Source organism: Excalfactoria chinensis, chromosome 26, assembly GCF_039878825.1.
Source record: "Excalfactoria chinensis isolate bCotChi1 chromosome 26, bCotChi1.hap2, whole genome shotgun sequence".
Lineage (NCBI taxonomy): Eukaryota > Metazoa > Chordata > Aves > Galliformes > Phasianidae > Excalfactoria > Excalfactoria chinensis.
In genome coordinates, this window is record NC_092850.1 from 1,883,188 (window position 1) to 1,908,624 (window position 25,437).

The window sequence follows — 25,437 nt, forward strand, 5'->3', positions numbered from 1 at the left end:
TTGTTTGGCTGCAAAAAAATAAAGAAAGAGGTTTTCTCAGAGTTTCCTTGCAGGCTTTATTCAGGCCGGTCTTTTCTGATCTGCTGGTTTATTAATGAGCTTTTATTCCCACCCAGTACCTGACACTTGCTTCCCAGATCCCCTGTAGGAACAGGGTGCAGCCCCTGCACAGACGTCCCGTTCGCCATCTGTGATGGCACAGAAAATACAGAGCAGGGAGCTCCGGTGCTGCTGTGTGCTTTGTACGAGCTGGTAAGGGAGAGTGCGGCCCCTTCAGGTGAACAAATGGCACCATCAGAGGGCTCTGACCAGGGGCCGAATCAAAACAGCGTAGTGCTCTGCTTTGTTTCCTGCTGGTTCCATTTTGGACTGTCTGTATGCTCAAGCGCTGAGTTTTTGTCCTTAGAGCCGTGCTGCTTTTCTGCAGTATCTGTGCTGTGCTCTGCCATGTCGAGGGAGGGGAGCTGAGCCCCCCGCCCCTGCTGCCCCCGGCCCCTTCCTGTGCTGGGGAGGAGGTCTGTCCCGTAGGGCGGAAGGAGCAGGAGCTGTTGTAGCTCTGTGTCCCCCCGGTGCTGGTGTCCATAGAACCTCTGTGTTGCCCGGTGAAGGCAGCGCGGTGGACGAGCCGTGCGGCTGCTGGCTGGGAGTGCTCCCGTGCTGGCAGAGGCACAGTGTGTTGTACTCACATTTGTACACAGCAGCTACAAGTAGGCAGGCTACACTGAGAGCAGGAGGGGTCCGCAGCTGCCAGGGAGGTGAGCGAGCAGCTGGAGAGGTGGTGCAGGCTTTGGATGCTAAGGTTTGGAAGTGATCCCCAAGGTCCTTCAGTAGGTGTTCTCGTGTTCTTTTATCTTCATGTTTGGGGTAAGGTCAATAAAACAAGGATTCCTCACATATTTCAGGGCAGATTTCTTTCTCCCAGTGTATTCTAAACTGGAATAACTGAAGCTGTTTTCTTTGGCGTAGTTTTATCGTTTTGTATGTGCTTAAGAAACAAAAAGCCTTTGGGAACATCCCCTGGTGAGCTCCTCTACCCGGACAGCAGCTGGGTGGCAGAACAAACCTTAGTGAAGCCAGGTCCTCCGGGGAGCAAAACCCTCTGAGCACCAGGAGGACTCGGGGGCGGTTTCCTTCTATTTCACATACTGCTTTCTATGAGGTGCTGCTGGTGTCCCGGGGCTCAGCTGCTGGAGTCACATACAGAGATTTGTGCTATGGATGCGTTTGTCCCAGCGCTGCCCGCAGGGTGCTGTGCTGGGAGGGACGGGCGCCTTGCACCGAAATGTGGGGAAGGGACCAAATTGACACCTGGCACAGGAAAACATCGCTCCCTTTTTGCTCACCACGTGGTTTTATCACCCTGCGTGCTTTAATGTCACGTCTTTCTGTGCCCTCTGCCATAGCTCTGCACTGGGCACCACGCGGCTGGTTACAACAACCCGCAGCTTCGCTCTGGTCTGACGCGGTTTTTGCACCCGCTTCGTTTTCTACTTTGAAAAGAAAGCGGTGGAGGGGAACAGCAGAGCTGAGCCTTCATGGCCTTCCTGCTCCCGGTGCAGTTCAGCCCCAGCTGCTTTGCCCTGGGGCGGATTTCCCCCTGCAGGGCAGTCGGTGCTGGCCGTGCAGAGGTTGGGAGAAGGGCTGTCGGTGGAACCCTGAGGGATGGGCGCTGTGCCCGCAGCCCTTGTTCTCCTGTTCCCTATTTGCAAGGGGTTGGGGCGGCCTCTCGGCGGTGCGACCCGCTGTTCTCAATTGGAAGAACTCGGGACAAACCTCGACCTGCCGCACAGATCGCGCTGTATTCCGCTCCTGGCTTTGGTTTCCCTTTTCCTCTGTAACCTTTTGTTGGTGAATGGATCTGTTTGTGGGACAGAAGGCTTTGCCGATTGTTTTCCGTTCTGTACAGTACCCGGTTAAACATTTTGTATATTCGGCGTGTTTTTAAGTTATTGGTTTGTTTTATATCAAATAATTTATTTTTCAGGTACCGTTTTCATTTACGCTTTGTTTTTACATGGGTTTATTTTAAATAAAGTATGACACTGCTTTCCAAACGTCTGAACCGAAGTGCAATCCCATTGTGTTATTTTGAGAGCACGCATGTGAAAAAGCCCCATCTTAGAGCTGCAGAAATGGGCCCGTTCTGCCCTTCCCTCCATTCAGGTGCTCCGAAGCTGCTTTGTAAAGCTGGGATTCCCATATTGAAGCAGCTGGAAGATGGGTTGAACGTAGCGCCGCTCACTGGGGACCCTGCGGGCGCAGCGTTGTTTTCTTGTGGCATTGGCAAAATGAAAGGAAGCGAAGCCTCGGTCCCTCACCCTTCTTTTCATATAAAACTGAATTGAATACGAACAAGATCTTTTCTGTTGTTGGCTTTTTTTCCTGTTCCCTGCTGGTTCTGCTCCCTGCTGATTTATGCCACGTCCGTTGGGTTCCTCCAGGGGCCAATGGCAGAACGGCATCAAGCTTTTACTGAGTGCTTCCTCCGTGGTTCTTTGCCTGCAGGAATTGGGGCTTCTTTGTGCACTTTGGAGTTCTGGTGGATTTTGCAGGGTAACGTGAGCTGTGTTTGCAATCGTGGGCGCATTGGGTTCACTCTGCTAAAGCTTCTGTTGTGCGTAACAGGATGAGAGCGAGGGGATTAAAGGAGGGCACAGGGCCAGCTTCTTACCTTGCAGTTGTTCTCTTGGTCTCAGGGCGTTTATCCAGCTTCATTAAATGACTGAATGAAATAACAGCTGAAGAAGAGCACCGGCACCAAAGCAGCCCCAGCTGCAGCCCATCGCTCAGAGGTTTGGGGTTGGTTGGTATTTTTCATAACCTGCAGTGAGAAAACGCTGGGTTTTGGTGCTGCTCCATCCCCCAGGTCAGGCAGGGCCTGGTTGCAATGACTGGGAAGGGTTGGCCCAGTTGGGATGTGCCAAGCTGTGCTGCCAGGCTGGAGGGGCTGCTGCCATCCTGCCCAGAGCTGCGTGTGCCCCAAACCTGGAGGTGCCTGAGGCCGGGGGGATCCCTGGGAGCCCTGAGCTGGTGGGGTGTCCCTGCCTGCGGTTGGAACTGAATGGCCCCTCCCCTCCCTTCCACCCCAGCCATCCTACAGAAGGCGTAGTGCTGCCAGGGCAGCTCAGAGTGGAGCTTTGCAGAGCTGCATTCCCAGTTCTTGCTGCTATGGGGATGGCCCGGTCTCCCAGCGCTTACCAGGCCACGTTAACCCTCAGGTGGAGAAAACTGGGGGTGGAGGTTCCCTTCCTGCAGCTCTCCCCTGCCTGTGGGCTGTGCTGGGGGCTGTTGTGGGTCAGTGCTGTGCCTCTCCCAACACAGCAGTAGGTATCACTGATTGCTGTCTTGCTGGATGGCACTGATTGCCACCTCATCTCATTACTGCTCTGCTCCTTAAAATATCTTTGTTTTCCTTTTTTCCCCCATTTGAGTTGTTACCTCTGTTACATAATGCAGTCAATGTTATTTTGTCCGGGTTGATGGACTTCTCTCTGCAGAGCTGCAGCCAGAGCGCTCCTCGTGCCCATCCAGGAGCAGACACAGAGCTTCACCGACTCACATAAAGATAACCGTGGCTCCTCGTGCATCCTCTGAGTCACCAGCAGACCTCCAACACATCCTTTAACCCAGCTTCTGTTTGAATGTGTTGGAACGGATCCTGCTCCCAAGCTCAGCCCAGCTCATGCTGCAGCGACCCTAGCAGAGAGCAGAGCAGAAGTGGTTTGGCTTGGGAGCAGCGTGGGGTCGGTGTGAGCGGTGCTGGGCTGCAGCTCACCCTCCCCAGCCCTCAGCGCGGTCCTGCAGTTCACGTTGGCTCTGGTAAGTCAGTCCCTGTGCTTCTCTGGAAGCAAACAGGTTTGATCTTGGCCCAACCAGAAGTGTAAAACCGGGGTGTTTTTGTGAGCACGTGTCCTGCCTGACACCTCTGTGACTCAGGTTGTTCCCTCTGCTTTGCATCTGAGTCTTCATGTGTGTGTGCACATGTTGGAGCGTGCGTAGGTTGTACCTATAGGTGCTTTATTCATAACATGTTTATCTCAGTTGCATGTATTGATGCATTCTGTGCTCTGTGTGCACACACGCTGTCCCACATGCGCACGCATGTGAAGGTAACCCACAGAATCACATCATTTTTTTAACAGAAAACAGTCAGAATATTCGGGTTTTATACAATAAACTCATCTACAAAAGGTCTGTCCTTCAAAATCTGAGCCCTTGTCGAGCTGTAGAGTCGCGAGGACGTTTTGTAGCAGCAGTGCAATGATGTGACAAGCAGGAGGCTGAGCTTTAAGATCTCAGAATAGCTCCAGACGCCTCCATCTCGTGCATCATCTGGTAGCACACAGCAGCCCTGCTCTTCGGGGAGCAGCTCCCGTTTGCTTCTCCCCGGGATCAGGATGTTGTCTGTCATCTCTCTGAGAACTGGCAATTAGGAAATGATGCTTCTTTTGGGGCCAGCTTTTCTGTTTTATTCCCTGTTGTTACGGTATTTCCTGGGCCTTAATGCTCTCATCCTTTCTTACTGCAGGAATGGAAGAAGGAAGGCGGCTCAGCTTCCTGAAGGTCTGTGAGTGACAGAAATTGGCCCCGCACACCCGCATGGTTTGGGGTGCCTGGCTGGCCCTGCTCCCCATCCCTGGATTCTGGGCTGGACACCCAGATGCTGCTGGGTCTGAATTCAGCTCTTGGTGTCCATGTAATGAACACTGGGCTTGCCAGAGCAGCTCTGCTGTCCCCTCTGATCTCCCAGTTCCTCTGAGTGTGCTCTGGTCTGTGGGGAACAAACAACGTGAAACTGATTCGTTTAAGGCCGTGTCCAAGGAAGGAAGAGAAGGGATTGTCTTGCAGGAACCAAAGGAGGAAGATGGGGTGATGCCCAAGGAGAAGCTCCTTGCAGCAGCCGCCGCTTCCTGCTGTTGGTGCTCATAACTGTGTGAAAGCTTAATGGCTCATTAAAACACCACGCTGTCATACTGCTTTATTTTTATCATTGTTTTCGTAAGAACAGTGAGAAGATTCATAGCGGTTCCCATCCTACTAAAAACCCCAAGGTGTTCAAGTGTTGTAGGCTCAAATAAGAGGACGTGGGGAGCCGGGAGGTTGCCTGGGGGCCGGTGAGCCACAAAAGCTGCAGGAGGTGAGGAGGGGTGATGGTGCTGCAGGTTGACACGCTGGGAGAACACGGTGTGTTTTGCAAAAGCGGAGGTGATAAGAATAAGAGAGCTGGCCAGCCCTGTGTTTTCTTTCCCATCTGCCGTGAGGTCAGGGTGACCCACGTTCTTAAATTAGCAGCACATCCATCTATCCGAACTGCTCCTTTCAGGAGTGAATGCCTGTAGTGAGAGTGGGGCAGGACCCGTCTACCTTTCCCTCTTCCCCTCTTTCCATTTGCTTCCTTATTTCATTTCCCTGCAGAGATTCTCATTTTCTCTGATGCGACCAGAGACTGAGAGCTGTGAACCCAACCACAGCCTTCACTGCATACAGCGGAACGTGCCTGTTATCCACCATCCACATCCAGAGCTCCAAAGAAACATCTTCTCCATTCAGCATACAAGATAATGAAGGGGTCAGCTCAGCTCACTGAGAGCATCTTGTGATGGTCCCCTCCTCAGAGGGGTCAGTGCTGCTCCTGGTGCTGCTCAGTGACTTCGGGCCCATTCTCAGTAGCTTTCCTGACTTCTGGAATCCTCCTGTCCCTCCACTTCTGCTGCCCTCATCTTACTCTGAGTGCGGAACACCTCGCTGTCATTCTGGGGCTGGATGCATTGCTCTGCTGGTGCTGCTGGACTTACCCCAGTCCTCATCCGCCTCTGAACTGCTCTGTCTGCCCGCATCTGAGCAATAGGAACAGCTCGGTTCATTGCCATGTGGGTTCCGTCAGCTTGTAGAGAGATTGTGGTGTCCATTTAAGCTGCTTCCATCAGCCTCGTGCCGTGGCAGGGATGACAACCCGGGGCAGGAAGGGGATGTGGTGGCATTGCAAGAGGTAAATGCATCCAGCACCACAAAACGTGTATGAAAGGCTTTTGTGAAGGCTGCCCTTGGCAGCTGTGTTTTAAGGCTTTCATTGGGATGGGAATTTGAACTTAGGAGCGCAGCTGCGATGGGGTAATGCTGATTCAGCATCCTGTTCTGCTCAGCTTTGGCTTTGGGCTCTGGGCAAAAGATACGCTTTGTTTTTCAGATGAGAATCTAAAAGATATGCATGTATGTATATTAATATGGAATAGAGATTGGTATGTATTAGCATATATAAAAAGGTTTTAAAATAACTATTAACACCTTATGGCATGCAGCAGATAGAGACTGCTCCTGGAAGATGGCAGCTTCAGTTCCACCTCTGCTGCTCTCTCTGCTGCCACCTCTTTGCTTTTCCCCAGTCCCCCGAGCAGCCTCATGGAAGGGGGCAGAGCTGTGCCATAACCCCAACTGCTGTGGGCAGGGCAGCCAGTCTGGTGCTGTCCTCAGCTCCAAGCAGCAGGGTAGAAAGGATAGAGCGGGGTTTGCTGCCCCAGGTAAGGCCTTTGTCTTGCGGAGCAGCCTTGGGTGGCATTGGGAATGCTTAGCACTGAGGTGGGAGTGCTGCCACCTACACCTGGCAGACGTTGTAGTGCACTCCCATCTGCTCGAACAGAGTGTCCTCGAGCAGTTGGATCACGTTGTCTTTGGGATGCAGAAGTGGGGGCTCCGCAGCAGGAAACTTGTCTGTGTCGCTCACTGCGTCTTGCTGTGAGAAAAGATAAAAATGCTGGTTTAGTTTCTTACCCAACCACGTTTGTTTGTGTCTGTGTGGCCTCAGAGCACCCCGTGCGCCCAGAATAACCGGACGTACCTGTGGGGGCTTTGGGGCAAAGTCTTTCTTGCAGACGTGCTGTATGATGCCAGCAGCCAGCGCGTCCCCGAGGACGTTGGTCATGGTCCGAAATCGGTCCCTGCAAGAGAGAAATGCTGGGGCTGCAGCCAGTGGTCCCGTAAGGCATCGCAGCACTCGGGATGCAGCCCTGCTGTCCCTGCTGCTGGGATGGCAGCGAGTGAACACAGAGGGGTGCAGAGCAAAAGGTCTTACAGGGCCCAGTCCACCGCGACGATGAGTGTGATGTCGGCTGTGGGCAGCCCCACCGAGGTCAGCACGATGACCATCGTGACGAGTCCCGACTGGGGGATCCCGGCCGCCCCGATGCTCGCTGCAGTTGCTGTTATGCTGAGGAGAGAAGGCTGCGGGATTAGTGTCCTCAGAAGGTGGTGTGGAAGAGCAGGGTGAGCTCCGGGACGTTCCAGCACTGTGGATGGTTCGTCCGTGGGCGCATCCACAGGTGGAGAGCAGGATGGGATGCAGTGCCAGCACCTCCCTGCCCGCTGCTGCTCACACGTACCTTATGGTCACGATCTGCCCCAGATCCAGGTCGTACTCGTTGACCTGGGCGATGAAGATGGCAGCGACCGCCTCATACAGCGCCGTGCCGTCCATGTTGATGGTGGCACCCACAGGAAGGACGAAGCGTGCCACGCGCCGGTCGATGCCGTTGTTTTCCAGGAGACACTTAAGGGTGATGGGCAAGGTCGCTGAGCTGCAGAGCAAGGAGATCAAGTCATCATTTGCCACAGCATCACCAGTGCTGCCTTTGGAATTACTGAGCGAGTGCTGCAAAGGTGAAAGCCCTGGAGAAACGTAAGCAGGAATGTTGTACAGATTGCTGTGCCAACAGGAGCCATTTGCATCTCCTCAGCTTACAGCACCTGCAGGACACACGGAGCACATGCCATTGGACAGGCAGTGTGGCTGCAGTGCCAGTGGGAAACCCAGAGCCCCCCAGCACCACGGCATCCCAGCAGGGAACATCGCTCTTCCTTCTGCCCATCACAAGATGGGGAGCTGTAATGCAGGGGCTGCTGGAACTGGGTGTGACATATTTCAGCCACGTTTTCATACCTGGAAGATGTAGCTAAGGCAATCAGCAAAGCTTGCAGTATCCCCTTAATGAAAGCATAGGGGTTTTTCTTGGTGATGAGTACAAAGAGCAGCGGTAAGAGCACGAGTCCATGGATGGCCAGCCCCGACACCACGGTGATGGCGTACAGCCCCAGCTTCTGGCCTGTAACCGATGGGTCTTCCATCTCCAGGATCTTCCCAGCAATGAGAAACACGATGCCGAAAGGAAAGTACCTACCAGGGATAGGGGCAAGTGTTCAAGAGCACTAAGCACTGCAGCAGCCATGGCAGCATTTGGTGCAGCTGTGCTGCTCTGAGTCCATTGCTCACAACATACGTGGCATCGGCACCAGCGAGCGGCTGAGGAAAGAGCGGAACCGGTGACGACCCGACTCACCAGACGGCCATGGAGACGATTTTCATCACGGCCTCATTCAGACACTGGCACACGTTGACCAGCGGCGCTCCTCGCTCACCCATCTTTCCCAGGAGGAGCCCTACAGCCCAACACACGGACCTGTGCTACTGGGCAGCATCCGGTGCGCAGCACCACGTGCCCTTGGGCTGCGGATGGAGGAATCTAGACGGGGATGGACTGGCTTTTTGCTGACAGCTCCGCTGGTGCCCCCGGTGCTGCCCTCACCTCGCTGCCCCCACCCCAGGTCCTCGGATTGGCTCTCGGGTTCCTGATACGCTGAGCTCAAGCTCCTCGCCCTCACCTCTCCCCATAATCCGCCCCACGCTGATCCCATCGCCTCCTACTCTTCCCCCCCCACTCCCTCCTCTCCTCCTGCAGGTACCGATGGTCGCGGAGAAGATGACGATCCCAAGGACGTTCATCTCGTTGCTGGTCCCTGGCAGGGTCCTGTAGGTCATTTCCGGGGATGGTGTGAGCTCCAGAAACACGGGACGGTGGATTTCAGGGTTTTCCTCATCCGGTGCAAAGTAAATAAAACTGAGGGATTTCCCTGGGATTGCTGGGAATCGTGGAGACTTCACCACTGGGACAATGACAGTTCGATACTGGGATGGAAGCAAAGCAGAAGTTACTGTCCCGTGGGCAGCGAGCTCCAGCAAGTGGCCCTGCAGCTTCACCAGTGGAGTGAGAAGGCGGGCAGGGAAACAGCGGCTGGGATTAGAGGTGGATCCCTGCTGGGTCCCGGTGTGGGATGAGACGAGAAAACGTCGTGGTCCCTACAGAGGGGACCCTCCAGCCCCATCCTGGCACCCCACAGACTCCCCGTGCCATGAGCTCACTGTTCTCCCTGCACCCTGCCCGTCTTTGCCCCGTCTCCTTCAGCCCAAATCTCATCATTCTCATCCTCCTGCCCGCACCCCTCTGCCCTGCTCCCGACCTCACTGGGACTGGGAGGGGGATGGGTTAGGGACAGGGATGGAATTGGAATGGATGGGGACGGGGATGGGATGGGAATTGGGTGGGGATGGTGGTGGGATCAGAAACGGGCTGGGTCTGGGATTGAAGGTGGAACTGGGGATGGGAATGGGGCTGGGAACAGGAATGGGAAAGGGGCCGGGGTTAGGACTGGGACTGCAACTGGGGCTGGGAAGCCACCACACAACAGCAGGGCCCGACTGCAGTGCTGCAGAGCAGGGAGGCCAGGCTGCCAGGGGCTGGTTGCTCACCTGCTGGAAGGAAGCTTCCACCAAGTTGGAAGGGAACATGTTCCTGGAAGAGAGCAGCAGTGTGGGGGTTAAAGCTGCTGTGTGGGAGGCAGCTCTGTGGGGCACGAGGTGTGCTGCAGCCTTCCCAGGCAGTTCCACAGCCCCCACGCTGCTCCCTGACCCCACAACACACCTGATCAAATCCAGCAGCGCGTCGGCAGAGCTGAGCACCACCTTCCCTGCTGAGTAGTCCTCCTTCTGCGCGGCCATGCCGGGGTGGATGCTGACTACCAGGATGATCCCGATGGTCACCGCCATGAAAGTGGTCCAGAGGTAATAGGTGATGGTGATCACCCCCATCTTCCCACAGGCCCTGGGCTCCATGGTTGCCAGCCCAGACATCAGGCTGTGCCAAGAAACACCATACTCAGCACCCGCTCCCAAACTGCATGGGGTCAGCGCTGGGGATCCCGATTGGACCCCCCCATGTGCTGCAGGTGTAGGAGGGAAAGAACCCCAAGCGGCCCCCAGTTCTGCTCCCACCAGCCCAGGGCCTGGCACCCACACCTGGGCAGCCGCGTGTCCTGTCTCATGGTCCTTTAGATGCAGAAGGTGGTATCTCACCTGGAGGTGATCAGCGGCAGGATCAGCATCTTCAGCATCCTCATGAGCAGCTCCCCAGGAAAGGAGAAGTACTGCTTCTCCTGCGGGGAGCAGAGCGTTGGGAGGGGGGGGAGTGGGGAGGTGAGCACTGGTGGGCAAAGGGCTCCAACTGGGCAGATCTGCTCTTTTTCCCAACGGGACCCAGACGTGAACTCGCTTCCCTGGTGTGACAGTGTGGTTTCGCTGCCTGTCCTCTACCAGAGTTGCTGGGGGGAAGAAATCCCATTCCATGGGGAAATCTGGCCAGGAACTGAAGAGGGATTTGGGGCCAGCCCCATCCCAGAGGCCCATCTCCCTTTGGGAACAGCCCCGTGGCCACACTTTCATTGCTCCACCACTCTGGGTGCCTTCCTGCCAGCCATCAGTCCATCCATCACCCACTCACCCACCCACTGTCTGTCCACCCCTCTGCCATCCCTTCCTCCACTTACATCCTCCTGGAGGCTCCCTCCCTCCCATCCATCCACCCCTCCATCATCCATCCCTCCCTCCCATCCCTCCCTCCCTCCATCCCCCACCCAACCTTCCCCAGTGCCACGTGGATTTGTTGGGCACCCTGGGGTGGGGGCAGCGGGATGCTGCCTCTCTCATGGCCACGTGCATTGGGGTGCAGTGGGATTACACCCCGCTTCGGTTAAGTCAGATCATCCTCGCTGCGGGCAGTAATGCTGCGGGGTGTAATTGAAGTGACAAATGCCAAATCCTCGCAGGTTATGCAGGGCTGAGCGTCCCACAGAGCAGGGCTGAGTTAAAACCGCTGTGATTTTAGCACGGTGGTGGTTAATGGCCCTTTGGGAACAGGAGGGGACCTGGGAATCCCGTGTGCTTTGTGCCGGGACTCGCCGGGCACAAGCGGTGGAGGAGCGGCTGCGGGATGCCAGCGCTGCTGCCCCGTGCCGTGGGGCGGCCCCGAGCAGTGACGCCCAGCACAGCGCACAGGGCAGCGGCTGCCTCCCCCCCTCGCCCCCCTGCAGCCCCGCGGGGTCCCGGCGGAGGGACGCGGGATTTGTTTGCCTCTCTGGGGCCAAAGTTCGAAGCAAACGCGCCCTTTGGGGGCGGTTCTCCCCGGCAGCGTCCCACGCGCTCCGGGCCGAGTCTTCCTGCGCTCCCGTCGCTCCCAGCCCGTCCTTACCAGCTCCGTCAGCTCCAGCGCCCGCAGCAGGAAGCCCAGGAGGCAGCCGGTGGCCACGGACAGCATGGAGAGGGTCAGCAGCCCGTTCCTGCGCCAGAAGGCCCGGAGCTGCACCCCGAGCTGCGCGGAGCCCATCGACAGCGAGCCCAGCAGCGCCGCGCGGGCGCGCTCCCACATGGCCCCGCTCAGCAGCAGCTCCGCACTCCGCGCATCGCAGCCCGCGCTGTGCCAGCCCGTAATCCCAGACCGAGAGCCTCGGGAGCCCTTCCCGTAATGGAAAGTGACGTCCTGCGCTGCTTAATCTGGGCTCGGCTTGCAGCGGGTGAGCGGGGGGGGGTTTAACCCTTCCACCCTTCCCTGCTGCCCGCACCCCGCGGGGCCGCGTGCTCCTGGAGCGCGGATGGAGCTCCGTTCCCAGCGCGGTTCCCGGCCCGGAAGGATCCGTTCGAGGCCCGGAGGCGGCATTTTCAGGCAATGAATTCATCCCGTCCCAACCCGCAGTGCTGCAAAACCAGCCCAAAGAACCCAACCAAACAGCGCAGGCTGGACCAGACGAATCAGTGCCACGTTTCACAGCAATCAAACAAAGCGCCGCGGGCTCCATCTGAACGACCCTCCCAAAGCTCCGCTCTGCAGGGCCGGACCTCGCAGCCCCTCCAGCATCAGAACTTCAGCCCTCATGGTCCGGCGCTGCTCCGTGGCTTTGGGTCGGTCACTCTGCCGGTGGGAACAGACGTTCACCCACCAGCACCGCAGCGATGCAGCCGTCCCCATTTGGGCTGCAGGGCGCTCAGCAGGGATCCGGGGGGGGTCTCGAAGGACGTGGAGGGCTCCGCTTGGGGCACGTGGGACCGGCTTTACTCACACCTACCGTACAGATCAACATCGTCGTAGATGTCCGTGTCCCTGTGGGGGAAGAGCAGTGAGTGGTCCAGGCCCCCGCAGCCCCCACTGTGACGGGTCAGCCCTGCTGCTGCTCTGCCCCATCTCTGCCCCTTGTGCCCCCCCGGGCAGCTCCTCCGCAGAGGTGGGACAGCAGGTTGTCCTCAGAAGGAGCCACATCTCCCTGCGGCCACCGATCTCTGCCATGGGGGGGGTTGGTGCCAGGAGGAAGGGCTGGGGAAGGAGATACTCACAGGTGCAGCATCGCAGCGCGGGGCACGTAACCGTCTGCAATAGAGTGGGGAGAAGCATTGCAGGGGGGAGAGCAGGGAGCAGAGCAGCTCCAGGAATGGAGCTGGGATCCCTCGGGAGCGATGCTGAGCGTGGGGCAGCTGCTGACTTACATCTGCGCTGGCTGTTCCTGCAGAGGATCTGCTCCTTGTTGGTGAACTGAATGACATCGAGGATCTCACCCCGTCTGAGCGGAAGGTTCTTCCCCCCTCCCCTCTTCTCCGTCGTCGCGGGGTCGACCATCATCCGGGTCAGGACGGTGATGTTCCCTTCGAACTGAAACACGAGCACAGGAAGCTGAGCTCCAACCTCTTCCTCTATGAGCAGCACGGCGCTGTGCGCTCGCTCTGTCCTGGGGGAGCCTCGAAGGGGCGGCCGGCTGGGCACCGCCTGCTCTTGGAGCACGCAGCTCCTCTGCACAGCGTCCTCCCTGCGCAGCGAGGGGGAGCTCGGAAGGAAAAGCTCCTTGCTGCTCACCTTGAATTTCTTCTGAAACTCCCTGTCTGCTTTCTCTTCCTTCTTGCATTCCTTGAGCGTCATTGGCTTCGCCTTCCAGGAGCTTTGAGCTCCTCTGCAGAGACGTTGTGAGTGGTGGGAAGGTTTGGCTCACTGCCTTCTGCTGCCCCCCCGGTGCCCTGGCCCAGAGGTGCCTCCTCCTCCCCGTCCCCCCTCCCAGGGCCATTGGGGCTCTATGGATGGGTTCCCATTGCAGATCCAGTGGAGGCCACCGAACAACAAGGCACCGGGGGGGACTCAGCGCTCACCCCCCTCATTACCTTTGTGCAGCAACCAGCAGTGCGACCGTGCTGGGGGCCTGAGCAGCACCTCCCCCTGTAAAACCAAGCATGGAGAGAGCTATGCAGGTTGGCGGGGGCTGAGAGCATCACTTCCCATGGCCTCCAGGGTGCCCACACACCGTGAGTGCATCTGCACCCCTGGGACCAAGCAGGGCTGGTGTCAACAGGCCCCACCGGCCAGTGGGGGCACCTCGTCCCCCCCGCCCCACACCCGTCCCCCCCCCCCCTCACCTCCTCTGGGGTGCAGATGAGCTGGAGGCCGGAATGTGGGGGGCGGCGGAAAGCTTCGGTCTCTCCCGAGCAGCTCAACGCTCTCAACGTCATCGTAGATCTCCTCCCCACCACTGGGATGGAGCAGAGCACCGTCAGGGAGCCCAGGATGATGTCTGCACTGCCCTGCATCACGGGGAGCCCCGGCCCACCCCCCACCATCCCTCCTCATGCTTTTCCCCCTCGGTCAGAGACCCCCAAAGTAAAAGTGCCTCCCCAGTACTGACCCTGCTGCGCTCTGAGTGTCCCACGGCGGGAGCTGCATTGGGAAACCTGGGGGATGAGGGAGTGGGACCAGAAGGCAGCTGGGTGTGCGGCTCCCCCGAGGAAAGGAGGAGGTTGTACCACAGCCCACAGGCCTGGAGTGAGCCATACATCCATCCCTATGCCATACCCAGCTCCAATCCATCCCCAACCCCACGCCATACCCACACTCACCCTGTACCCATCCCCACACCGTACCCATCCCCATCCCGTACCCATCCCCATCCCGTACCCATCCCCATCCCCACGCCGTACCCAGCACCGCACTCCTTGGCCCCGCAGCGGTGCGGCCGGGCTCCCCGGGGGTTGCAGCCCTGTGGAACTTCTTCAGATCCACCCCCGGAGGCCGCCGTGGCTTTGCCGGTCTGGCTCCCAGCACCGCGGCGTGCGGCAGCGGCTTCCTGCGCGGGGGGTGCCCCGAGCCCCGGATCCCACCGGCAGCGGCTGCGCCTGCGGCGGGGAGCGCCTGAGCGGCCGCGTCTTTGAGCGGCGGCCATTTGTGAAGGGGTTGGTTCCTCGGGGGGGGATGGGAGGCGCCTCCGACCCCCTTGTTGTCCGCCGCGTCCCGTCCTCCCGGCTTGGCAGCGGGGGGGTGGGAGGCGGCGCTCGGAGCGATGCCCTTCTTGAGCCGCGCCATCCACTCCGGGCTCTGGGGGACGGGCATCGGACGGGAGCCGGGACCCTCAATGTGAGCTTTGCTGCGCGGCGGAGGGGTTCTGCTGAGACCCACCGTCCCGGCGAGGGGGGACGAGGGGGGCGGTTCGCCCTTGGAGCCCGACGTGGGCGCCCGTCCCGTCTCCGTCGCGAGGAAAGCTGCGGGGGGACCCCGCGCCCGGCCGGCCGCTGCGGGAGGAAGTTTCATGCCGTCCTTCAGCTTCGCTCGCAGGTGTCGCCCCGTCGCCTCTTTACCCTCCGGGTGCTCCTGCGGGGATGAAGGAAAGCTCCGGTTCTGCCCTTACGGAGGGAAACGGAGCCCGTGCCCCGCGGGGAACGCGGCGGTGCCTCCCCGAGCCCCCCGGAAGGAGCAGCGGCAGAGCTCCCACCCGGCGAAGCCCCGACGGCGCTGCCGGAACCCGTTTCGCTGAGGGCCAAAAAAAAAACCCCAAACCAACAACGGAAAGAAAAGAGGTCGAGAGGCGGCGGATCTGCCCCACTTTTCTGACCGGAGCGTTTCCTGCGCTGCTCGCCCTGCGGTGGGTGCACGGAATTGGGGCGCACGGCCGCAGCGCGGGGCTGCACCACGAGCATCGCTGCGGGCACCGACCCGGACGGGATCTACGCGGGGCCGAGGTGCTCTTCTCCCCTCCGGCTCTTCTCCCCACCAACCTCTCCCCTTTCCCTCTCCCCTTCCCCCGTTGCACACATCGCGGTTCTGCTCCACCCGCCCCGTCTCTTGCTCTGCAGTTCTGCCGTTCTCCTCCCGCCGGGATTTCGGTTCGTTTTGCTCTTGCATCATTTTCTTTTCTTTCACAACAGATCGGCCGGAGCGCAGAGAAACCAGCGCGACGTTTTCAACCGCGGGAGCTCAAATGTGGGGCATTAAATAATGTTCAATTGAGGTTAAATAGGGGCAGGTGCCCCCTCGTCCCCGGGCAGAACCCAGGGGGGCTCAGCAGCGCACGTCGCCCACGTCCGACACGGACGGCAGCGAAAAACGGTGGAAAAGGGGCTTTTTGTGCTCGGAGCGCGCCGAGGTTCCGGCCGTGACCCGTCCCGGTGTTTGTGGCCGCCAGAGCCGCTCTGTGAGCTGGACGCGGAGCTGCCCGCGGTTGCGCCGTCGGGGTGACGGCACCGCTGCCACCGCGACCCGAGCAGCGTCTCTGGCACCGCGCGGATTTCTCCTCTCTGTGCCCACCCGGCGCCGACCGCTCGTTCACCCACCCCGGGAGCCGCTCAGGGGGCTCCGGAGCTGCGATGGGCCCCGGCCCGGTGCTGCTGTGAGGAGTGTGGCTGCGGGTCGGACCCGGTTTTCCCGCACGCATCCCGGCGCGGCTCGCGCTCACCATTCCCCATCCGCGGACGCGTCCCACGAGCTCTGCTCCCTCCTGAGCAGCAGCTGAGCCGGCCGAGCTGAAGGACCTGGGGGAGCTCAACCCGCCCGGCGGGGCTCCCCGGCACTGAAAGCAGAAGCTCTTTCCTAACGTTGGGCTGCCGAGGAGCTGCGCGCAACGCCAGGAAGCGGCTGCGGACTGACGGCACGGAGAGTGGGGGGGGGGGATGGAGCTGCCGATGGCCCGTCCAGAGACGGACGTGGGTTTGGGGAGACCCCGGGCCGCAGCATCGGCACAGAACGGCTCGGGGCAGACCGGGCTGAGCAGAGCCCCCCATCCGTGACCGTGGGGGGGGATCAGAGGGGGCTGCAGGGCCGCGTTTGGGGCACAGGGCGGGCGAAGAGCTGAGTTTGGGCACGGAGTGGAAGAGGAGCCGCGCGTGGGGACACCGCTGGGGGCCGGATGTGGGCGCCGGGTGGACGGACGGGCAGTTCGGGGGCGCCGGGCGGACGGAGCGGCGGGAGGCGGCGGGTCCCGCTGGGGGCGCTCGGGACGCTCCGCTCGGCTCCGCGGCGCAGCGCCCCCCAGCGGACAACGGAGCTCGGCGGGCGCTCCGCCCTGCGGCGCGGCACTCACTGCGCACGCGCGGCGCGGGATGGCGGCGGCGGGGCCGGAGGCGGCGGCGGAAGATGCGGGCGGAGCGGGGCCGGGAGCGGCTCGTGGTGCCCGGCTGCCGCTGTCCCGAGTGAAGGCGCTGGTGAAGGCCGACCCGGACGTCAGCCTGGCCAGCCAGGAGGCCGTGTTCGTGCTGGCGCGGGCCGCGGTGAGCAGCGGGCACGGGCGGGGCAACGCGCTCCGATCCGTTCCGTGCCGTTCTGTGCCGTTCCGTTCTGTTCCGTGCCGTTCTGTTCCGTTCCGACACCGCCCGTTTCCGCCCCGCAGGAGCTGTTCGTGGAGAGCATCGCTAAGGACGCCTTTGTGTTCGCCCAGCAGGGGAAGAGGAAAACCCTGCAGAGGAAGGATCTGGGTACGGAGCGGCGCGGGGGGTTGGGTTGGGTTGGGTTGGGTTGGGGGGGTTGGGTTGGGTTGGGTTGGGGGCGTTGGGTCCGAAATGTCCCCAATCGCCGCGGCTGGTTCTCATCCGTTATTAGCGCTGAGCTCCCAGTCCGGCCCGGCAGCGAACGGCCGCTGATCGGCGCTGCCTCCTTCCCCCCCCGCAGCCGTTTGTCGGCGCTGAGCCCTTTCCCTTTGCAGATAACGCCATCGAAGCTGTTGATGAATTCGCCTTTCTGGAGGGTGAGTTCCGGTTTCCCCCATTAGTCCATAATCCCTCTCAAAGGGAGCAGCAGCCCCGTGTCCTCCTATATCCCTCCTGGGTCTGTATCTGGGCCTTCCAGCCCCACACCCCACTTGTAGCCCCCCCCTATAAACCTACAGCCTCCTATAGCCCCCTCCCCACTGCTCCCTGTGGCCACATATTCCTCTATATCCCTGGTACAGCCCCCCATAGCCCCCTATTTCCCCCCCATACTCCCTTTATCTGGGCCTTTTAGCCCCACATCCCCATATAGTCCCCCCCATAGACCCACAGCTCCCTCTAAACCCGAGTTGCAGTTTCCCTTCTGGTCCCTGAGGCTGCTTTGCTTCATCTTTGTTTTTGTTTCCAGGTACTTTGGACTGAGCTGCTCAGGAATGGGGTTCTGTGCAGAAGGGGACGGTCGGCACCGGCTGCACTTCCCGGCAGTGGGACACCAACGTGGGCAGCCGCAGTGCTCTGTGTCACCTCTGAGTCTCTGTAAAATCTCTGTTGAAAGCTTTGGTGTAAGTATTTTGTAGGACTCTGCGCTCCATGTTCTGCTGCTGCTCCCCAGCCCTGCCCCCCCCGGGCACCGTGGAGCAGAGAGCTCAGCTCCCGAGGCAGATCCCTGTTGGTTTATCCCAATGCTGCTTTGTAGATACATTATGGAAATGGATATTTTGGTCTCTGTGTGTTTTGGTGGGTTTCTTTTTGGCCAATGCAGCTGAAGGCGGAGCTGTTTTGAGTGGCTGCCCTGAGTGATCCCGTGCTGCTCTGCTGTTCCCGTGGCACCGATGTGGTTTGGAAGGGATGCTCTTCTCCAGGCACACAACTGAGCTCCAGAGAGGCTCGTGTTGCTGTTAGGGCCACACAGCTCCATGAAGTTCTGCGATGGTCACAGCTGGACAGCAATAAATCCCTGCTTTGAAGGCGCTGCCTGCCGTGTCTCACTGCTCTTCTCCTTTGCTCTCACTGCTGAACCTGGCCGAGCCCTTTCCCTGGGTGTGGATCTGCTGTGCTGCACTGCAGCCCTCCTTGCCCTTCCCAAAGCACAGTGTGCGGCCCCGTGAGCTGTGGTGGTTTGTGCAGAGCTGCACGGTGCCTTCTTTGCCAGCAGGTTCCTTTTGCTGCCCTCGGGGCTGATTCAGGCCCATTGAGCAGAGGTTTGCCTTTGGGCTGAGCCCACGAGCTGCCTCGTGGCAGAGGCTCAGGGATGCTGTGGAGTGTCCTGACAGGACACAATGGATCCCTTTGTTCACCGAGGGTCCGTGGCCTTCGGGAGCAGTTCTGGTTTCAGCTCCACGTGCAGCTGTAAAGTGTTGGCCACTAAAGTGGTGCCAGAGTCACTTAGAGATGAGAACTGCAGACCCAGTTGTCCCAAACAGCAAAACCTGCTGGGGTGAAGCAGAGCGGGGCCCTTTGGTGCTGCACTGTGAGTCAGAGGGAATGGAATGGTTGGTAGCATCCGTCCGATGGGGGTCTGCAGGGACACACAAGCAGCATGAAGTGCTCATTTCCAGGGCTGGGAGAATCCGAGCACCCCACAGGTGTGACAGGAAGGTGCAGTTGTCCCCAGGGTGGCTGATGGTGCCTCATTGGGTGATAACGGCCCAGCTGGGAAATGCCGACTGACCCCCCCCCCCTTCAGCTGTGTTTCCCACTGCCCCGGGGCCACTTTCCTTCTGCATTTCTGCTGTCCAAGCTGAAGGTTTGCTGCTAGCACCGGAGGAGGGGGGCTCAGAGAGGTTGTTGCTATTCTGTGCCTGCACATTGCTTGGATGGTCAACACCTACATGGTCACAGCATGGAGAGCTGTGGGATGAAGGAGCAACACCTGCCACAGCAGCTCGGAATGTGCTGCTCTTGGGGGGGTCCACCCTTTATTGCCCCTCAGCCATGAGGTGTCGTGGTAAAAACATCCCCCATTCCAGCAGTCTGGGGCTCTCATAAGGAGTTACTGGGGATGGGGGCTCCTTTCCAAAGCCAAGTGAGGGAGCTGAGAGGGATTGATTTGGGAGGCAGTTTGGTGGTTGGATGCCGCGTCCCCAGAACCTCCCTGTGGCTCTGCCTCCCCCGGGCTGTGGATTGGGGCCGCCCCCTGGGGTGTCCCCATCGAGGTGCTGAGGGGGATCTTCGCGCCTTTGTGTTGCAAATCTGTGCAGGAAATTGAGGTGGGAAGGAGTTGGGGCCGCTGCTCCTCGGGGGATCCCCGCCTGCTTAGGTAAGCACAGCTGCCAGCTGCCCCGGCCCACCACCCCGCCGTGATGCCCTGCAGCTCCTGGGCTGATTTGGGGATAACAGCTGAGCGGATTCAGGGCAGCACCCTCTGCTTTGCCTGCATCCATCCGTGCAGTGCTGTGGGCTGCAGAATAACCCGATGGCGACGGCGGTGCCCCACGGCAGCAGATGCAGATGGGGGGAGCTGCCGGTGGCATCCCCTGACCGCAGTGCCATCGGAGCTGCTCTGATGCCCGTGGGGTGGGATGGGGACGGGAGAGGGATGTTCTGCTGGTTGGTTCCGGCCGGGAGGGGCAGATCAACCCCCAAGGGCAGAAATCCCAGCTCTGTGTGGGCGCTTTGAGCTCCACTGGGAGGAAGGGACAGACGGCCCTTGGGTGAGGAAGGCAGAGCTGGGGCACAGGGGGTGGGGGGCGTCCAGCCCTGTTCAGAAGTGGGCAGGGGTGGCCGTCCAGCAGTGCAGGGGTGGGGGGTCATCAGGTGGGGCCACTGTGAGACCCCTGCCAGACTGTCTGTGCTGTATGTAAATGGCAGAAGGTGGCTTGTAGCAATGAGAGCCGCTGGTTTCAATGAGAGCAGCACTCGTTGGAAATGAACCCTCTGCAAAATGCTTGGCAGCTTGTAAGGTAAACAAACATTGCAGGCAATTGGCAGCTCAGCTCCAACATCCCGGGATGCTGCCCTGCACGTGTGGCGTCTGGCACTGCACGGCCAGCTGCTCTGTGCACAGCATGGGCAGAATGTGGGCAGGAGGGGGATGGGGGGGTGGGCACCTCGGGTGGTGTGGGGAGCAGCCCTGGTCCTATGGGATGCTGGTGGCAGGGAAGGGGAAGGAAAGGATGTGAAGAGCTTCCTCTGCCAATTAACCCAAGTCTATCTGTGTATTCTGGGTAATTAATGGCCCTTTCACCGTCGGAATGTGGGGTTGGGGTAGAGGACAGATGGCAGCTGGCCGTGCAGCTCGGGGTGCGCTGTGTGGATGTGCACAAGCAGGAGGTGGGCTCTCATCCCAGCACAGCGACCCTACAGCCACGACCTGTGTGGGAACAGGAGGAGATGCAGCCCGGTCCAGCCTGGCTGTGGTGTTCCTGTTGGTCCCATTGGTGCTGTCATTAAAATCCAGTTAGTCTCCTATGCAGAGCAAAGGCGGCCTGGGCAGCCTTGCTGAGGGGTGCAGCTGGACCCTTGTCCCCCCAAGCGCTGCTGCCAGCCCTCCCCTCCCGTTGTGTACTGGGGCTAATTGGTGCAGGGTGCCCATCTTTGCACCTTGTTAGCACGGCTATTAGCTCTCTTTACCCTCCTGATTGCCCATGTGCATATTTGACTCCAATCCATCTTTCCAGCCAGTTATAAATGCGGGGCTGGGGTTGCAGAGAGGAGTCGGGCTGGGACGGCAGAGCCATGCTGGGCGCTGTGCTGCTGCTGCTGGCCTTGGCACGGCCGGCGTCCCCGGAGAGCCGCAGGGCTGAGGCTCTCAAAAAGCTGCTGGAAGTTTTTGGCATGGAGGATCCCCCGCCCCCCCCGGCCCACGTCAAGCAGCCGCCGCAGTACATGGTGGATCTGTTCAACACGGTGGCCAACGCCGACGGCGTCACCAAAAACCCTGATGTCCTGGAGGGCAACACGGTCCGCAGCTTCCTGGATAGAAGTAAGGGGTGGGGGGGTCCCTGCGGTGCTGGGGATGGGGGCTGTGGGACGGGGGCTGTGGGATGGGGGCTGTGGGACGGGGGCTGTGGGGTGCAGCCATTTGGTCTCACTTCCCGACCCGTCCCTCCCTGCAGCTCACAGCGAGAAGATGCGGTTCCTCTTTGTCCTCTCCAGCGTGGCCAAGAATGAGAAGATCCTGACGGCAGAGCTGCACCTCTTCCGTCTGTGGTCGAGAGCCACTGAGGGGCCCAGGAGGCACCACTTCTGTCAGGTGAGGAGCCCAAAAGGACCATTTCTGCCAGGTGGGGGGTTGGGGTGCGGACGGGGGCCGGGATGTGCCCGGCTGTGCCCAGCAGTGATGCCGCCACTGCTTCCTCCCTGTATCCATCCTTCCCCCCCCTCCATATCCACTTCCTCCCCCCAGGCCGTGGCTGCTCACCGCCCTTTGCCTCCATCCCCAGGTCAGCGTGTACCAAATCCTGGACAAGGCTGGGCCGGACTCCCCCGAAGGACAGAAGCTGCTGGCGACCAGGCTGCTCTCACTGCAGGGCTCGGGCTGGGAGGTCTTTGCCATCACGCAGGCTGTGAGTGCCCCTTTTTAACCCATTTCACCCCATTCTGGGCCAGCGGTGCCCGCCCGAGGTCGGGGTGCGCAGCCTGCAGGGAGGGCTGGGGGTGGGTGCCCCATTGCAGTGCCGGTTCCATTGCTGTCCCACCGCCCACCCTGCCGTGTCCTGGGCACGTGGGGACACAGCTGCAGCCCCGACCCAGTGGTGATGCCGCGTTTGCTTCCCCAGGTTCGGGATTGGACCCAGGATGAGAGCAGCAACCGAGGTTTGCTGGTGACGGTCCACGGCCTGGGCGGGAGCACACTCGAGGCCCCCGCCGTGCAGTTTGCATCCAGTGGGGACCACCATGAGAGCAAGAAGCCCATGCTGGTCCTGTTCACCGATGACGGGCGCCGAGGAGCATCCCTGCCCGTGGCTGGAGTGCCAGGTGGGTGCCGCACAGACGGGGCCGTGCCCAGGTCCCTGCCTGCAGGCTCCAGCTCTGGCTTAGCCTGAACGTGGCCGTGCTCAGAGCTGAGCCCGTGCTGATGACCACCGTGGGGCTGCAGAGCTGTCACCTCGCAGTGGCTCTGCAGTGACTGCACGGAGGGGTGGCTCCGCTTTCTGCCCTTCCTTTCAGGCTGGTGCAGTCATTGACGGGATGGTTCTTTTATCTCTGGCAGCCTCGCAGCCCCGGCATTTCCCTGCCAAGCTGACCGGCCCGCGCAGCGCTCGCTCTGTGGATCGCCTGCAGCCCTGCCAGAGGCAGCCCCTGTCCGTGGACTTCGAGGAGATCGGCTGGTCGGGGTGGATCATCTCCCCCCGGGGTTACAACGCCTACCACTGCAGGGGCTCCTGCCCCTTCCCCCTGGGTGAGAACATGCGGCCGACCAACCACGCCACCGTGCAGTCCATCATCAACGCCCTGAAGCTGAGCGAGGGCGTCAGCAGCCCCTGCTGTGTGCCCGACAAGCTCCACTCCATCAACCTGCTCTACTTCGACGACGATGAGAACGTGGTCCTCAAGCAGTACGACGATATGGTGGCTGGGAGCTGCGGCTGCCACTGATGCAGAGACTCCCCCCCATCCACCTCCATTGCAGAGCAGCTCTGCTGGGGTCTCCCTTCGGCACCGCTGTGTGTTGCAGGAGAGCAAAGCAAAGGGGTGCCCGGCTGTGCTGGGGTGACCCCGTTGGTGCTGGGAAGGCTCGGGGTTGGACTCAGGGCTGATTCTGTGCGGGTTTCCCCGCCTGCAGTGGCTGTACCATATGTATATAGTGAGAGCACTAATATATGGCCGAAATCGGTGTCCTGTAAATGCCTGTACATTGCTGTGCTTTGTAAAATGAACTCAGAGGAACTATTAAACGTGCTGTTCTCAGTGGGGTTCCCTCTGTGACGATGCTGCCCGTGGGATGGGCACTGGGGGGGGGTATACGGGCAGTGGGTGCACTGGGTGCTGCTGCCCTGGCCGTGCAGCACAAGGGGTGAAGAGGGGTAAAGGGTACAAAGGGTAAAGAGCCCACTTGGACACAGCAGTGTGCAGGAGCTGCTGAACAGGGGCAGTGTTCGATGCCCTGCTGTCACGATGCTGCTCTGCGCCAATGACCCGAGACAGAGCACAGTTTGAGGCTGGTTTATTAAATCCTGCTCCCCAGCTCAGCTCCCCACACGCCCGGTGCTGGGACTCAGTGGTGGCCGTGGGGATCGGAGCGGCAGCACTCCGACAGCCTCCGCAGGACGCGCTGCTTCAGACGGAGCCGCCGGGAGAGCTTCAGTGAGAGGCTGCTCTCGTTCTCGTGTGCCTTCAGCTTGGCATAGTAGTCCGAAAACTTGTTGTAGAGGATGGAGATGGGCATGCCATTGAGGATGATGCCGAAGGAGATGCAGCCGAACGCCACAATCCGGCCGAGCACCGTGTCAGGCACTGTGTCCCCATAGCCCACAGTGGAGAGGCTGACCTGGAGGGGGACAATCATAGAATGGCCTGGGTTGCAAAGGGTCACAATAACCATTGAGTTTCAGCACCCCGTGCTGTGTGCAGCGTCACCAACCAGCTGCCCAGGCTGCCCAGAGCCACATCCAGCCTGGCCTTGAACGCCATCACCCACCCACGCTACAGCTCCAGTACGGGGCGATGCACTGACACAGCAGGGCCATGCAGGCTGGGGGTGCTGCAGAGCGTGGGCAGGAGACGGGGTTTGAGCGTGGGTTTGCTTGGGAAAAGGAGCACGTGGAGGTGGAAGCAGGGAAGGGCTGACGGCCCCAGCTCGGCTCCTCGCCGCCTCCACCCCATCCCACAGCCACACCGCAGCCCCCCTTACCGCTGCCCACCACCACGCGTAGGGGATGCTGGTGAAGTTGGTGCCCGGCACGTCGTGCTCCACCGAGTGCATGAGAGCGGAGAAGGTGAAGACCCCCATGGCGATGAAGAGGAAGAGGCAGCAGACCTGCTGGTAGCACTGCCTCATGGTGAAGCCGAAGGCGCGGAGCCCCGTGGAGTGTCGCGCCAGCTTGAGGATGCGGAAGATCCGCATGAGCTTGATGAGCTTGAGCACCTTGCCCAGCTTGCTCACGTTCTCCACCTTGTGCAGCTCCTCGTGGTACAGCGTCTCTCCCTCGTCCAGGTTTTCAAAGAGGATCTGGATGTAGAAGGGCAGGATGGCCACCAGGTCGATGGCGTTGAGCGCCGCCCGCAGGAAGTTCTTGAAGCTGGAGGAGGAGATGAGCCGCATGAGGTACTCGGAGGTGAAGAAGATGGCGCAGATCATCTCCATCTGCTCCATCCACTTCTTCCCTGTCTTGTGCTTCATCTCCTCCACCGTGCTCAGCGTCATGCCCACGATGGAGATGAGCACGAAGAAGCTGGACATGACGGCGATGATCTTGGCCGGGACGGACGAATACGGGTTCTCAATGAGGTTCCAGATCGCCCTGCGGAACTTCCCCAAACATTTGCCCTCAAACTGCTCCGCCGAGTCCGTGGGCTCCAGCTCCGCCTCCAGCTCCTTCTGGATCTTCAGGTACTCGCTGAGCTCGTCCTGCTTCTCCTCGAACAGGATCCGGCAGCAGCGCTGGGAATACTTCAGGTGGATCCCCCAGTACTCGATCTCCTCCACGAAGTTACTGGGGCACATCTCGTCCATGATCCACAGCACCCCGCTGCAGTAGAAGTGGAAGATGTAGTGGAAGATGGAAGGGTCTCTGTCGAAGAAGTATTCGTTCCTCTGCACGGAGTAGTCGTCACAGAGCTGCAGCTTCTTCGTGGGGTCAGTGCAGGTGGCCAGCTTACCCAGCCTGGTGACGGGGTACCGGGCCACCACCCTGCATGCGATGTGGAACAACTTGCCACCCACATTAAGATTGAGGAAGTACTTGTTCCTTCGAAAGGGGACCTTGCTGTCCTCCTGGCTCCGCTCTGCCACGTTCTGCATGGAGCTCCATTGCTTCACCAGGCTCTCCTGTGCAAACGGGATGTGCAGCTCCTCCTCCTCCGGCGTGCGGCAGCCCCGCCGTGCCCCGGCCTTCAGGCTGGCACACAGACTCGCACGCCGCCTCCCCGGCTGCCCCATCGCTCCCAGCTATGGGCTGTGGGGCGGCAGCTGCTCCATGGCTGTGCTGCCCCACACACCGGCTGCTGGGACGGCCGCCCCGAGCTGCTGCCCTGGCTGTGGTGGCACCTGCTGGGCTCCCAAAGCCGATTGCTGAGCAGATTGCACTGCAGGAGCCGCGGGCAGCTGAGTGTCCGCTCCTTAAGACACTAATGAGATTGGAGCAGTAACCCTTTATATAAGGAACTAATTCCAGCCCTGAACTTTTCCCTTACTCTGTTTTTATTAGCCGTATGTGCTTGGTGCACCT

The 25,437-nt window shown here is 60.1% G+C and overlaps 5 protein-coding genes across 6 annotated transcripts; 2 read left to right on the forward strand and 3 right to left on the reverse strand.

Moving 5' to 3' along the window:
• Positions 1-2,058: 2,058 nt before the first annotated feature.
• On the reverse strand, positions 2,059-11,715 carry LOC140262855 (excitatory amino acid transporter 5-like). Its single transcript, XM_072357469.1, has 11 exons — positions 11,352-11,715; positions 10,181-10,260; positions 9,750-9,962; positions 9,578-9,620; positions 8,734-8,956; positions 8,331-8,430; positions 7,934-8,167; positions 7,377-7,571; positions 7,070-7,204; positions 6,836-6,935; positions 2,059-6,730 (listed from the first exon to the last, which is right to left on the reverse strand). The coding sequence occupies exons 1-11, from the start codon at positions 11,526-11,528 to the stop codon at positions 6,593-6,595; spliced, it is 1,638 nt and encodes a 545-aa protein (XP_072213570.1). The 5' UTR covers positions 11,529-11,715; the 3' UTR covers positions 2,059-6,592.
• Positions 11,716-11,883: 168 nt separating this feature from the next.
• PRAM1 (PML-RARA regulated adaptor molecule 1) lies at positions 11,884-16,041 on the reverse strand. Its single transcript, XM_072357470.1, has 10 exons — positions 15,859-16,041; positions 14,111-14,777; positions 13,819-13,864; positions 13,553-13,665; positions 13,301-13,355; positions 13,002-13,095; positions 12,638-12,800; positions 12,488-12,521; positions 12,223-12,257; positions 11,884-12,068 (listed from the first exon to the last, which is right to left on the reverse strand). The coding sequence occupies exons 1-10, from the start codon at positions 15,859-15,861 to the stop codon at positions 12,064-12,066; spliced, it is 1,215 nt and encodes a 404-aa protein (XP_072213571.1). The 5' UTR covers positions 15,862-16,041; the 3' UTR covers positions 11,884-12,063.
• Positions 16,042-16,494: 453 nt separating this feature from the next.
• On the forward strand, positions 16,495-18,077 carry POLE4 (DNA polymerase epsilon 4, accessory subunit). Of its 2 annotated transcripts, XR_011905868.1 has the most exons (5): positions 16,495-16,669; positions 16,789-16,873; positions 17,101-17,142; positions 17,514-17,667; positions 17,868-18,077. XR_011905868.1 is itself a non-coding variant. In XM_072357480.1 (4 exons), exons 1-4 carry the CDS (start codon positions 16,502-16,504, stop codon positions 17,525-17,527), a joined length of 309 nt encoding a protein of 102 aa, XP_072213581.1. In that variant the 5' UTR covers positions 16,495-16,501; the 3' UTR covers positions 17,528-18,077. The 2 variants fall into 2 exon arrangements, 1 of the variants encoding a protein (XP_072213581.1); XM_072357480.1 differs by having other exon boundaries at positions 17,514-18,077.
• A 2,705-nt stretch (positions 18,078-20,782) lies between these two features.
• LOC140262956 (bone morphogenetic protein 2-like) lies at positions 20,783-22,645 on the forward strand. The gene is made up of 5 exons (XM_072357667.1): positions 20,783-21,029; positions 21,163-21,299; positions 21,490-21,612; positions 21,826-22,024; positions 22,260-22,645. Exons 1-5 carry the CDS (start codon positions 20,783-20,785, stop codon positions 22,643-22,645), a joined length of 1,092 nt encoding a protein of 363 aa, XP_072213768.1.
• Positions 22,646-23,264: 619 nt separating this feature from the next.
• LOC140262964 (potassium voltage-gated channel subfamily V member 2-like) lies at positions 23,265-25,148 on the reverse strand. Its single transcript, XM_072357681.1, has 2 exons — positions 23,901-25,148; positions 23,265-23,537 (listed from the first exon to the last, which is right to left on the reverse strand). Exons 1-2 carry the CDS (start codon positions 25,146-25,148, stop codon positions 23,265-23,267), a joined length of 1,521 nt encoding a protein of 506 aa, XP_072213782.1.
• Positions 25,149-25,437: the final 289 nt, after the last annotated feature.

Coding starts and splice junctions, on each gene's coding strand:
- LOC140262855 (XM_072357469.1), bottom strand. CDS start 11,528: ATGTGGGAGCGCGCCCGCGCGGCGCTGCTGGGCTCGCTGTCGATGGGC. Junction 10,261..11,351: donor CGCTGGAGCTGACGGAGCTG/GTAAGGACGGGC, acceptor TGCTCCCCGCAG/GAGAAGCAGTACTTCTCCTT. Junction 6,731..6,835: donor TTGCCCCAAAGCCCCCACAG/GTACGTCCGGTT, acceptor CTTTTCTCACAG/CAAGACGCAGTGAGCGACAC.
- PRAM1 (XM_072357470.1), bottom strand. Junction 13,666..13,818: donor GACACTCAGAGCGCAGCAGG/GTCAGTACTGGG, acceptor GCTCCATCCCAG/TGGTGGGGAGGAGATCTACG. Junction 13,356..13,552: donor TCATCTGCACCCCAGAGGAG/GTGAGGGGGGGG, acceptor TTGGTTTTACAG/GGGGAGGTGCTGCTCAGGCC.
- POLE4 (XM_072357480.1), top strand. CDS start 16,502: ATGGCGGCGGCGGGGCCGGAGGCGGCGGCGGAAGATGCGGGCGGAGCG. Junction 16,670..16,788: donor TCGTGCTGGCGCGGGCCGCG/GTGAGCAGCGGG, acceptor TCCGCCCCGCAG/GAGCTGTTCGTGGAGAGCAT. Junction 16,874..17,100: donor CCTGCAGAGGAAGGATCTGG/GTACGGAGCGGC, acceptor TTCCCTTTGCAG/ATAACGCCATCGAAGCTGTT.
- LOC140262956 (XM_072357667.1), top strand. CDS start 20,783: ATGCTGGGCGCTGTGCTGCTGCTGCTGGCCTTGGCACGGCCGGCGTCC. Junction 21,030..21,162: donor CCGCAGCTTCCTGGATAGAA/GTAAGGGGTGGG, acceptor CCCTCCCTGCAG/CTCACAGCGAGAAGATGCGG. Junction 22,025..22,259: donor GCCCGTGGCTGGAGTGCCAG/GTGGGTGCCGCA, acceptor TATCTCTGGCAG/CCTCGCAGCCCCGGCATTTC.
- LOC140262964 (XM_072357681.1), bottom strand. CDS start 25,148: ATGGGGCAGCCGGGGAGGCGGCGTGCGAGTCTGTGTGCCAGCCTGAAG. Junction 23,538..23,900: donor ACGCGTGGTGGTGGGCAGCG/GTAAGGGGGGCT, acceptor GTCCCCCTCCAG/GTCAGCCTCTCCACTGTGGG.